Source organism: Stegodyphus dumicola, chromosome 3 (genome assembly GCF_044657685.1).
Source record: "Stegodyphus dumicola isolate Sdum_Otavi_A_Nest chromosome 3, ASM4465768v1".
NCBI lineage: Eukaryota > Metazoa > Arthropoda > Arachnida > Araneae > Eresidae > Stegodyphus > Stegodyphus dumicola.
The window spans coordinates 242792287-242804941 of NC_140770.1; the positions used below are offsets into that span (position 1 = coordinate 242792287).

General features: G+C 35.8%; 1 protein-coding gene across 1 annotated transcript in view; it reads left to right on the forward strand.

Moving 5' to 3' along the window:
* Positions 1-406: 406 nt before the first annotated feature.
* The window catches only part of LOC118185606 (uncharacterized), a 29447-nt gene continuing 17198 nt past the window's right edge, over positions 407-12655 (forward strand). The window contains exons 1-4 of the mRNA XM_035355489.2: positions 407-538; positions 8004-8217; positions 9678-9875; positions 10680-10910. Coding sequence (XP_035211380.2) covers positions 536-538; positions 8004-8217; positions 9678-9875; positions 10680-10910 — 646 coding nt within the window. The 5' untranslated portion in view covers positions 407-535. The remainder of the gene's footprint in view (positions 539-8003; positions 8218-9677; positions 9876-10679; positions 10911-12655) is intronic.

The window sequence follows — 12655 nt, forward strand, 5'->3', positions numbered from 1 at the left end:
AGTCCACGAGATACGCAAGAAGGAGAATAATTTATTTTCTTCTTTCTAGGTATTTCTTTCTCCTGATGAGGAGGGACCTTTAGCTGCCCTCGAAATCGATTGAGTGTTTCATTATACCTACGCTAAATACAAGGTTGTTTTTACGATTTTGATTGTCACATTAGCCTGTTTCTCTTCTAGTCTATATAGGTTGTTGTTAATCCCTCTGCCGCTTTAGTTTTTATACTGCCAATTTTGCTTTGCGGCAAAACTGTCAAGCGTTCGTAAGTTCCGAGCTAATATTTGGACCGAACGGATAATACGTAAATACCTAGAAATGAATGACGTTACATATAGAAAATAAGTCATCTAGTGCCTAATGATATTCTAAACAAATCTGGGCTTTTGTTTTTTTCCATAGGTCCACGAGATACGCAAGAAGGAGAATAATGTCTTAGTCCTGAGCTCAGGAGAGTTCTATCTAGGCCGTTCATTGAATGCTTTACATGGATGGAAATTAGCACGCGCATTGCTACCCTACTTGGACTTGGATGCTATGGTATTACTCCATTAATAATGCACTTTTTAACTTACAGTAAAACTTTAGATAGAAAATGGTGATTATTCGGGCTACATCAAAAATGCATTGATTATGGACTGCTGATATAAAAACTCAGATATCAATATTTTATCAAATATGCCATTCTTTGTTTCATCTGCGGAAGCGAAAACAATATCCATTTTTAATAATACTGCCGTTATGCCAAAGTTTGTTTGTACATAATGCCCAAAATCTAAAAGTCATGCATATTGCAAATGTTTCAGCGATATACATAATGTCAGGTATTGAACGCAAAGTTTTAGGTATTGAATGCAAAGTTCTATTCACGGTGCGTGATGGAAAACATCGGGAAATTCAATAGACAGAATGATGAACCGTTGAAGAGAATCATAAATCTCAAATAGCTTGGTAATGATTTTTTAATCTGTTCAGATCAGGTTTAGTAACTGAGCATCGACAACGTAACACTTAAATATTCTCCCGGAATTCTGGAAACAGAGTTGCTTGTTAACTTAACACATTTACTCTAAAACACAAGCTCGAAAGAGCTGACGTTGATAGATTTCTTGTGAGTTTCAAAATAAAGTCTAAAATTCTTCTAAGTAGTAGCATTACCTATATTAAAAAAGACCCAGTAGTATTATAGAAAAATTCAATATGCTTCTTCTCAACTTATGAAACAGCAGCTTTTAATTCCTTGAAAAAATGGCATTTAAAAATTACTTTTGGTCGATGTCGATTTTACCGACGCTAACGATTTATACCAAGTTTTGCTGCTTTCATTGTTAACCGATAAAGCAATGCAAAATCATAATCAAAACCAAGAATTGCGAAAAAATGTGCGACAATTTTCAATTTGCCTTCAAATGAGAACGAAATAATTTCATTCTTCTAGGAAAAAGGTATTTTGCTGTCCACTTTCAGTTTCAAAAACGAGTGGTAATTGATATTATATATCATAACAGAAGCCATATTGAGATATAAAGGAAAAAATAGAAAAAGATAGACCACTAGTTCTCTGCTTCTGTAGAGTTCCTCACTTCGGAATTCTAAATTAATGTTGGAAGTGAAGAATCTAAGAACTGATAAGCGAATAATCGCTTGAGTTCGGTGACAAGAAACAACAAGATAGAAGGGTAACTAATCCTTTATAATAAGATTTATAATAAGATTTAACAAAACTCCTCCTGGAAGTGTACAAACAAAGCCCGCACTTGGACTTGAACTTAAAAGACTATGAATTAAACTAAAACTAAGATTAACTAAAGAAGTATAGCCGAAGCTATCAAGGTTCAAATCGAGTTGGCCCCTTAACTTATTTGACTATGAAGCTTAGCAAGGGCCTCAGTACGGCCGAGCGTAACAACAGCTTTGAGAGAGTGGCCAAAAAGGCAGACGCGCGTAAATCAGAAACTTTGATTCTCTCTGACTCAGTAAGTAACTTCGTGGTTTAAATACCGCTCCTCATTAAATATTCAGCAAGATTTTCAAAACTACATTCTGGCCGGAAGTAGTAAGTTGAAGTTAAGAATTTAACAGGAAAGGAACTTTAACTTAAAATTTAACTGTTAATAAAATTAATAATCCTTACACTTCAAAAATCTCATTTCTGAGAGCGGAAGTTTGCTATTACCATTTATGATCACCTGAAAAATAAACTAAACTTTTTCTAAGCAGAAATTTATATTTTTGGAAATACATTTTTTAAAAAAAAATGGGTCCAAAGATGCTTAAACTTTACTGATGCTTAAACTTTTCTTATACCATGGGTTCCAAAATTTTTTTTTCATATGAATTTTTTCATGTGAAATTTTTCACAACCATTTTTTTTTCAGACCCTACTGCCAAAAATTAAAATTCCCACACCAACTTCTCCAGTAATGATAATATTTCAAATCTATAAGAATATTAAGAACAAAAAATATAATTTATAAGAGTTTATTACAGAAATATTCTGTTTTCCCATTCATATTTTAAGGAAAAAACAAATAAATCAATGATCCTCATGACTTGCATGTCTTTTACAAGATTTTCAGTTCTTGGTTGAACAGAAGAAAATGCGGAACGCAATCTTGAGTTTGCTTCTATACTTTTTTATTGCTACAACTGCTGAAAGCACCCTTTCGAATGCATACTTGAAAACGGTAAATACAGGTGCAGTGCTTGCTCTGCTATGCTCAGATAAACTTTTACTTATTTTATAATATACATATTTGTTGTTGTTGTTTGCTCAGATATATTTTACCCTTATCCATCAAAAACATCTTCTCAGAGTCATATTTAACTGCAGAATCTTTTTTTAATTTCCAAACCTTCCTTTTGTTGCTTCTGGCAGCACATCCATGTCAATGTGAAAAAGATCCGTCACTAATCTATACATGTTATTATCACACGAGTTAGGAAAGCAACGTTTGAATTCTTCAGTGAGGTAAACTGATATTTTATTCTTAGTATCAGTACCCTTAGAAACCTCCTCAAAGCGCGCTTCTTCCAGGATCCCAAATAATTTGGGAAACCAGGAATAGCTGCAGGGTAAAATTTTAAGTTCCCTATGTTATAACTTATCATTATATGCTGTGATGGCATCCCAATGATAAATTATGTTACAATCTCTACTTTATAGTAATGAGTTCAATGAATCGAAAATATATGCAAATACAACTTGAAAAACTGGCTTTCAAAATTCCCCATATAATTCAGTATGATTTTGAATTTCCAAAACCTTAATACCTTCATCTCGAAGTTCAAATAATCTTGCTAACATATTACCTTTTGAGAGCCAGCGTACTTACGTATGAAACATCAGTGATTCATGTTTTGTTCCTAACCCTTCACAAAAAAGGGAAGTATTTAACGCATTCTTTTTAGCATGGTTGACAATTTTAATGCATAATTTTAAGACATTGTTTAGTTCGTTTGGAAGTGCCTTAGCTGTCAAGGCTTGATGGTGAAAAACACAGTTAATAGCAGTAACATTGAGATTATTTCCTTTCACTGTCTGTACGAATACATAGCGAGATCCGAGCATTGACGGTGCGCCATCTGTGCATACGCCTAACAGCTTTTGCCGTGGCAGTTGATATATGCAATAGTATTCAGAAATTGCCGTAATTGTACGAATTGCTTTTGAAATAGTCGTTAACTCTGTAGAAAACAGCGCCTTTTCTTTAACTGTTTCAATTTGTGCGTATCTAACGAAAGCGAACAGTTGACGATATTTCTTACATCCTTGTCGAACTCTATTGCCCAAAAAATTTTATTCTTTAACTACTTGCACGAACTGATTTTTTTACCTTCGGCCGAATCATTAATGTGACGTTTTACAACTGTTGTCAGAAAGCGGTATTTGTGAAAGTTTTCGTTTACTCTCTAGTCCAAGAACAATATCAGCTGCTGTCAACAGACAAGGTTTGATAGATGTTTGTCCAATAATATGACTTTCTTGGCTTTTGCGATGAATAGCCATAACTCAGCTTTGAGTGCTTTTTCCGCTAACTGAAGAATCCAGTATTATCCACTTTCATGCGTTTCAAACTTTTTCATTTTGCAGCCAAAAAACTTCTTCGGCTTGTCTTTTAATTAGCTGTTTAGTCGACAAATGTCGCTCCAGACGAGAAGGTCTCATGACATCACATCTCAATGCTTCGTAACAAATAACAGATAGCAGTTGATCGACACCACCTCTTTGTATAGCAAAAAAAAGAAAAGAAAAGAAACTGTATGAATATAATCATTATTATACTTGTTTTTTTATCAGCGAACACATGACACAGTAAAAAAAGTAAGAATACGGCAGTTTACTTAGTTTACTTTCGCATCAAAAATACATATAATTGCACTGCTTATATGATGGATACTAATTGAATTGAGGCCGAATTAAGTCTTTGAGCGCAGCAGGGTGATGCGAATTGTGCGGTGTGCCTAACCGGTGAAATACTTCTCACCTTTCCAGCAGCCCCCCCCCCTTATATGTCTTTGCACCTCCCTTGGAGGGAGCGCCCCCTACTTTGAAAAATCAATATCCTAGACGCTTTGGTCATCGGTAAAACTGGCAAATACCTTACATTTAGTTGAATTTTTTTTTCATTTTAACATTAGTATTACTCTTGTAGAGATCACTTAATACGAGGGTCAGTCAAAAAGTTAGTTGCACTGCCTAAGAAAACAAAACAGGAGTAAAATTTTACAATAACTTCATTTATATCTTAAGGTTCCATTCAAAATCTACTTTTCAACGTAATTACCTCCGTTATTTAAGCATTTGTCGGAGCTTAGCACAAGTTTTTCGATGCCTTCTGCAAAGAAATCCCGCCCAATGTCCATTGTTGAGCTGCAGCTTTCACTTCGGCATCCGAATGGTACCATTGCTTTGAACATTCTTATTTCATGGGACCAAACACATGGAAGTCAGGAGTTGTCAGGAGCTGAAAGGTCTGGGCTATAAAAAAGGTGGTTCCACACTTCCAACTTAAACTTTTTCAGAAGTTCAGACGTTTGTTTTGCTTCATGCGGTCTTGCATTGTCATGCAGGAGCACCATGCCTTTCGACTTTATGTAGCCTTTGATTTTAAGTGATTTTCGCAATCGTTTTAGTGTTTCACAATAAGAAGATGCATTAATTGTGGCACCCTTCGGCATGAACTCTGTATGCACCACGCCTTCTCTATCGAAAACCAGCGTCATTATCACCTTTCCTGCCGACGGAACAGTTCGACACTTTGTGTCAGGGAACTGCAATGTTTCCACTCGAGCTAGCTGCGTTTCGTTTCAGGTGAGAAGTGGTGGATCCAAGTTTCATCTCCAGTCATAGATTTGTCTCAAAACTCATTTCCTTCCGTTTGGTAACGTTGCAGAAACGCAAATGCACTTTCAAAACGCTTACCTTTATGTTCCTCCGTCAATAGACGTGGCAGCCATCGAGCACAAACTTTACGAAGCAATAATTTTATGCATCCATGAGAAATATCCAGTTCATTTGAGATTTCGTCTATCGTTATGCTTCTGTTTACAAGAATGCATTCATTCACGCGAGCAGCGATTTCCGAATTTGTTGCAGTTGATGGTCTTCACTTGCGCGCAGCGTCGTCAATATCTGTACGTCCATTCTCAAACATGTTGCACCATTTCGCGATAGCTTGACGTGACATTGCATTTTCACCATACACTTCATGCAACTGTCCATAAATTCCAGTGCAGTTGCACCTTTTTGCCCACAAAAAAACGAATCACTGCACGCATTCCAATTTGGACGCTATTTGCAGCTGTCGAGACATGTTTGCGACTGGTGATCAGAAAAACTAAACTTGCCTCGGAGAAGCCGCTAAGTCACGCGATAAAGGTACATGTCTGAAGTGTTGCCACACAGTGTCATCCAAATAGTATTAAACGGAGAACATTTACGCAGTAGTGCAATAAACCTTCTGACTGACCTACGTACAATTTAGCTTATTGGGTAAATTTTATGCGTGAGTTTAAGCCCTATTCATGAATATTATATCTTTCTTGCTATTGAAAGATATTTTGTTTGTTAAAATCAAATCTAAGAATGAATATCCTTACAATGTAAAGCATCAGGAAAGTAACAGCCCAAAATATAGTAAAATGTAACATTTATGTTTGGATTTACTTTAGAGCAAACTATATTCCCAATTTTAATACTTATTGGCTTAACGTAAATTAAACATTTGCATTCTGCTTAAATTGCTTTTAATAGTAAGTATTTTCCCTTAAATGCTTGATGATGATGTTTGGTATCGCCGCAGGTTTTCTGACCTTGTTGGTGGCGGAGAACCATCTGTATTTGATAATGAGGACCAACTAATGCTAGTCTGTTTAATTCGAAGTTGTTATTGGTGATTTTTGCCGGTAAACGACTCTTGTAGAAATCGGTGTTCTTAATTCCTCTTGTCAGGTCAAGAGAGAATTTCCGACCTATTAGTCCGTAGTAAAACAAGAGAGCCTAAGAGCGGAACGATTTGAAGAGATGTCTCTCCCGTGCGGCGAACGTAACCGCTGCAAAGCTGATTCCCCATAGTCTTAATCTGACGGTCTTGGTATCTGATATACAGCCCGCGTAATAGCGCAAGTCATTTGTCTTTTGTGGTTACGAGTCTGGTTTGTTGTTTTACCGTTACATTGTTGTAAGAAGCGAACGTGGAGCTACATGGTTTCCTTGTTCATGAAAGTAGTAAATGACTTTGGCAACCGAACTTTGATGTCTTGCGTAAATGGCAAATATCAAATCCTCTTTGAAAAAGTTCCCTTATTCAATCGCTGCCGATATTTGGATGTTTTCTAAAGTGAGCGGCTGATTAGTCCTCAGGAGAGATACAGACTCCGCTGCTAACATTTTGATGTGAATAGTGTGAAACATTACTAGTCATTGCATTTGCCCTCCGTGTTAAAGGTGTGGCTACGAGCGATGTGCGTTTATCTGACTGATCATTTGTCTGTGGGCTGCTGCTCCAGCACGTGGGTATGCCTAACTGGAACCTTTATTGAACTGTAGGCGTAGCGTTGTGGTATATATGATGTAGGTCGTTAGTTGCAAACGTGTGTGCTCTTATTATGTTCGTAGTAGCCAATACGGTGTTTCCAATGTTTGCTCGCTTTCTTTGCTGTTATCGGCTAGCGTCTATTATCACAAATGGGAACTAAGGAGCTACGTGAATCCTGGGTCCTTGGAAGTGGTAAATGACCTGTGGGATCAAATTTAGGTCTGTTGCCTAAAGGTTAGGTATCGAACTCTCATTAAAAAGTACATCTGTGCAATTGCTACCAATTTGTGAATCTGTTTCTTTGTGAGAACGTCTTACTGGTCCTCGGGACTGCTACATTACATATTAATTGGCGATAATAATACAGTACCTCTACGTCTTCAGGTTGTGGCCATTTGTGTGATCATAAGCGTTCATGAAAGGGTTATTGAAACTATTTTCTTAGAAGACTATGACAGAGTGAAATAAATGATTTAAATATTATGTGGCTTTTTATGAGCCTTGGTATGTAAACAAAAAATAATTTCAGAATGGTAATTTCAAATATAAACAATAAATGGAGAATGCATTTTCAATATAAAAGCTCAAGTTTCATATTAGGATTGTCGCACATTTTTTGTATTTTTCCATCCATTGTTACTATTTTCCAGTAGATCGTACGTATTACTTGTAACTATATGAAAGTTTTATATTCTAAATTTCTAAATGTAATTAATATTAGCAAACCTAATGTAACTGTATTTTGAAAAATTATAAACAGTTGTAATTGCTAAATCCTAGTTTTATCACCATGATGGCTTTAGGTTTCCAAAATATAATTCTTAAATGGGGCAGCACAGATAAAAAGTTTATGCAACATTGCGTTTATTTTTACAGATATATTTATAGCTTCCTAATCCAGCAGATAATTAAAGCAGTCATTTTCAACATAGAGTAATTTTTATTTTGTTTCAAATTTTCTTTAGAGTTTGTCCAATCACGATTTCAACAGTGGGATGTTCGAACTCTCAGCTTTCCTCTACGCAATGAAATTTCCTGTTCTGTGCGCAAATATGTGGGCAAGAAACACTTCTTTCATCTATAGTAGAGTGAACAGGAGCGCTGTGTTCAATATCGGGGGCGAAAAAGTTGGAGTTGTTGGTTACGTGCATCCAAAGACTTTACAGAGATCGCGAAAGGGTAATGAAGCTTTCAATCATACATTTATTTTCCTATGTACGATAGAAATAAATTTAGACTTTAGTCTTCTCATTCTCGTGTTGTTCCTTTCTTACTTTCTTATCTTTTTTTACCCTGTGTAAAGAAACTAGCCATTCAATAAAACTCCAAAATCTTTATCACTCATTAAACCAAAGAGAGCACCATGAATAACTAAGAGGTACTCTATAAGCTTTATTTCCTTAAGAATTCATCATGTACTTCAATTAAAGTTAAGCTCAGATTTCGTTATGAACACAGTTTCAGCATTGTAAGTGGGTGGATTTTATAAAAGTAAAACCTAATCTTTTTATTTCTTAATCATTTATGTAAAAAAAATTTACCAATTAGTAAATATTGATTCCACAGAGATGAACTGAATAAGCATTTTCGAATTTACTGATGAATGCTCTTTTATCCAAGATATAATCATAAATCGCTAAAACAGGAATTTTCCTTTGTACGGCTACTCCCTAAAGTCATTCTCAAATAACCTTTTTTTATTTACGGGGATGCACACAATGGTATTCGCCACAAGCAGGGATGCCCTATGGAAGGAGGACATATTTAAGGGAGACTGGCTAGTATCCACATTGTATATGAGGAAAATCGCGAAAGCGCCCGTGCAGCTAGCCCGTTCGCTGGGATTCGAAACCCGGACCGAATTACCAGAGTTCAGTGACTTGACCGCACAACCGCTGACGGGGGGCACTTTTTCAAAGGTCTTGAATTATACAAAAATAGCATTGAGAAAATGATCCGAAATTGATTCTCGGAATTTCATTGTGACTAATCCTCTTGATCTGAATATGATTTAAACCAGGTCCACGAGGTCACCGCAGCCAAAAGAGAAAGTATCGCGAATGTCGTTGGAAAATGCTTTGGGTATCTTATAGGTGACGGAACAAGTTTTCCCACTTTGATGAAATGGGCCATTAATCACCATTAATGTTTCGAAGAGAGTTTCAGCTCGATGGTCTTGTAAGTGCCTCTATCTGGCAAAGACACTATATACAGATACAAGCAGCCATTACTTCGTCAGTATCCGAACCAAGGTTCACTTCTTACCACACTGCCGAATAGAGTGTCCCGAATACATATGTAAAGATGTAGATTATCTTATACATAGAAGTGTGGAAATTTTAAAGTCATTAAAGCATGATGAATGTTTATTAATTGAAATGCTGGCTCTAGAGGAATGACATTAAATATTAAACTTATTTATCGAATTATCTTGACCCCAGTATTGCAATATTTAAGCAAACTATTAAACTTTTAACTATTTGAAACTATAACTATTTTCAAATTAAACTATTTCAAACCTCTTAAACTGAGTAAATCTGGAAATTATTTGTAGTTTGTTTTCTGTTATTTTATTTCAAATGTATTGTTTCAATGAATATACGTTTGGTGATGAGTAATACATTTTACATTTTTTTTAGCGGCAAGTGTGGAATTTCTTCCAGAAATTCCCGCGATCCAGGAAGAAGTCGATCGCCTTCAAGAGGAAGGAGTGAACAAAATAATTGCTCTTGGGCATTCAGGATATTATGTCGACTTGGAAATAGCCGCAGAGGTGAAAGGAGTTGATATAGTCATGGGAGGCAATTCAGATATCATGCTACGTAAACCAGAATCTGGTAAACAGCCAATAACATATAAACTAACTTTATGGCGAATATAATCGTGATGCCAGAAATGTTTCTAGGCAATGTGTTTAGCATTTACAATATAGCCCATTTCGAATAGAGGGAAAAAAATTAAGTACCATTCTCAACCTTAGAGTAACGACTAGCGTAATATCTAACCCTCGTCTTGGTAGATCTACATAACAGATCAGTCGGATATTTAAGTGACTGAGGTGCCTTAGGATATCCCTTTGCAATTTTAAACCTAAATGTAGAAGTAATGAAGAACGCAAATGCATGTGAGATACCTAAATAAGCCTGGTATTCATTATATGCAAGAGAAATATCATCAAACGTAATAGCATTTCGTTTATAATTATGCTTGTATCAAAGCGAAATTTTCAATTGTTGTTTATTAATGTCTTTCTGTGTCGTTTCATAGTAACTGGATCATCATTTATACACATACTTCTATTAAAACAAAGCATTACATAAAAATAATGTAGCTGTTAAATACACAATGAAGCATATTTCGTTTAAAATAAGTTTTTTAATAATTTGTTAAGTCTTAATATTTCATTCATTTTTTTCATAGCTCCTAAGAAAACCACACTGAATAGTTTAAAATTATATTTTTAGACCTTTTCTCTTCCCTTTTAAAACCAAATTTTATTTCTGTAAGAGAGTAAGTAACTTAATACAACAGATTTTTAGGTAGTTTCAGTAACTAAAGTCAGTCTTCTGACTGATATAATTTTACATTTTTACTTGCATTTCGGATTTCAGGAATTAATTTTTTCTCATGATATTTTATAGATGATGTGTCAACAACGGTAGGAAACATTCATGGTAATTTTCCTCGAATCCATCATCATGAAAGCGATGAAAATGAAGTCGGTGAAGACTCAATCAAGAACCGAACTCTCATTCTGCATATTCCTCAACACGGAACATACGTCGGAGTTATGCGAATGACGTTTGACAACAGTGGCAATATTATTCACGAAAGTGGAGAACCAATTCTGCTTGACAGCAGTATTCCTCAAGGTGTTTTTCAGTATAGTCATTTGCTTTTTAATTAATCTTTAAAAATGAATACAGAATCTGAACAGAAATTTAAAAGAAATTAGATCAGACGAGTAATGTCCACTCATTTCTCACTGAATCTATAATTAATGTTTTAATATCACTTCAGCTATATAGCTGAAAAACAGCAACATGGACGTCATTACAAAAAAATTTCTCAATAGTACTGCTGTTGCCGTTATTTTACTCCTGTCTAGTCGCGAACTTCTGTACCGTAGAAGATGGACTGATTCATTTTGAGTGCATTTTTTGTGCCTGTGAATCAATGTTAATTGCTTGCACTTCCGCCCAGCACTGAAGGATTTTTAAATGTACTACTCGGAGATATACAAAGCAATTAAGACGGAAATTGCCAGATTTCTGATATTTACTAACAGCATGTAAGTGAAAAATAACTACTTAAAAATATTTTACAATGCAACTATAGATCCTTTGTTTAAAAATATTTCGTATATTTATATTAGAGGTCCAGTGGCGCAGTGGCTAGCGCATCGCACAGCAGCACCACAGGTCCGGGCTGGGCAAGGTCGACTCAGCCTTTCTTTCCTTGATTTCCATCACTTGGGTCGATAAAATGATTTCCATCGCTTGGGGACTAAAAACTGGGGGTCCTGCGATAAGCTGACTACTTGTTCAGGGCATATGCTTACGCACCCCGGGGATCCACGGTCAAGAAAGCAGATTTTGGGCCCTGCAGGTCTTGGACCATTAGGGCTGTTACGCCACTGAGTTTATATTTATATTAACATGAAACAATATACTATTTTAGATTAACATGTTGCCAGATTGTTTAAAGACCACTTCTGAACGCAAGATCATTCAAGAAAGTGAAAAAAAAAATTAAATGCATGCACCATTAATAAGAAACGAAACATTATTGGACTAATTAGCGCATAATCATCATTTTGTTAAATTCTACTGAAATTTTTCTGTAATTATGTTTCCCTTAAAGTCGAAAAAAATGTCCTAGATGTCATTATAAATCAATCAACGTGATGTAGAGTCTCACCATCTTTGAAAGCATATACTAAATCGAAACTCTTGATGGATCTCAGGGACTTATCGCTATGCCCAGTCAGAAAATACAGAAACGTAAGATTGGTATAAAAGACCCTCTGATTAAGGACTCAGATAACGTACTTACCTACCACTAGCTGAGTTGCTGTACCGCATGTTATATGAACTATCAGCAATTGTACTCAATTGGTGGAGCATTTTATTGTCGCTAGGTCTAGCCAAAAATCTCTATAGAATATTAAAATTTGTGGCGGAATTTATAAAGTTACTTTAGAAGATGGGTATTTGTAACCAGTGGTTATTAAAGAGACTCTGTCAAGACTTTGACTGTGCTGAGTAATTTTTTTTATTTAGATTGCTTTTAGATTTTCACTGTTCATTGCCAAGTAGTCTGTGAGAGTTTTAAGTTTGTTTTATAGTAGCTTACTCTATTGGAGTTGTTTCAGCCTTACCTGGGCATTTTTATCTATATAGGGCCGGAAATGCAGGTCTTTGGGGAGTTCGTGCTCGAACATATAATGATCGATGGTACCTGTTGAGCCGTATATGCATGAATCTGTATGGTGCAATCTGAAGCGAAACATACAGGGTGCAAAAGGGCCAAAAGCTACGCAGAACTCATTAATACGCAAGTCGGCTCAAACCCACACCGGCGTGTCAAGCACCTTTGGCAAGAATAAAACACCTCC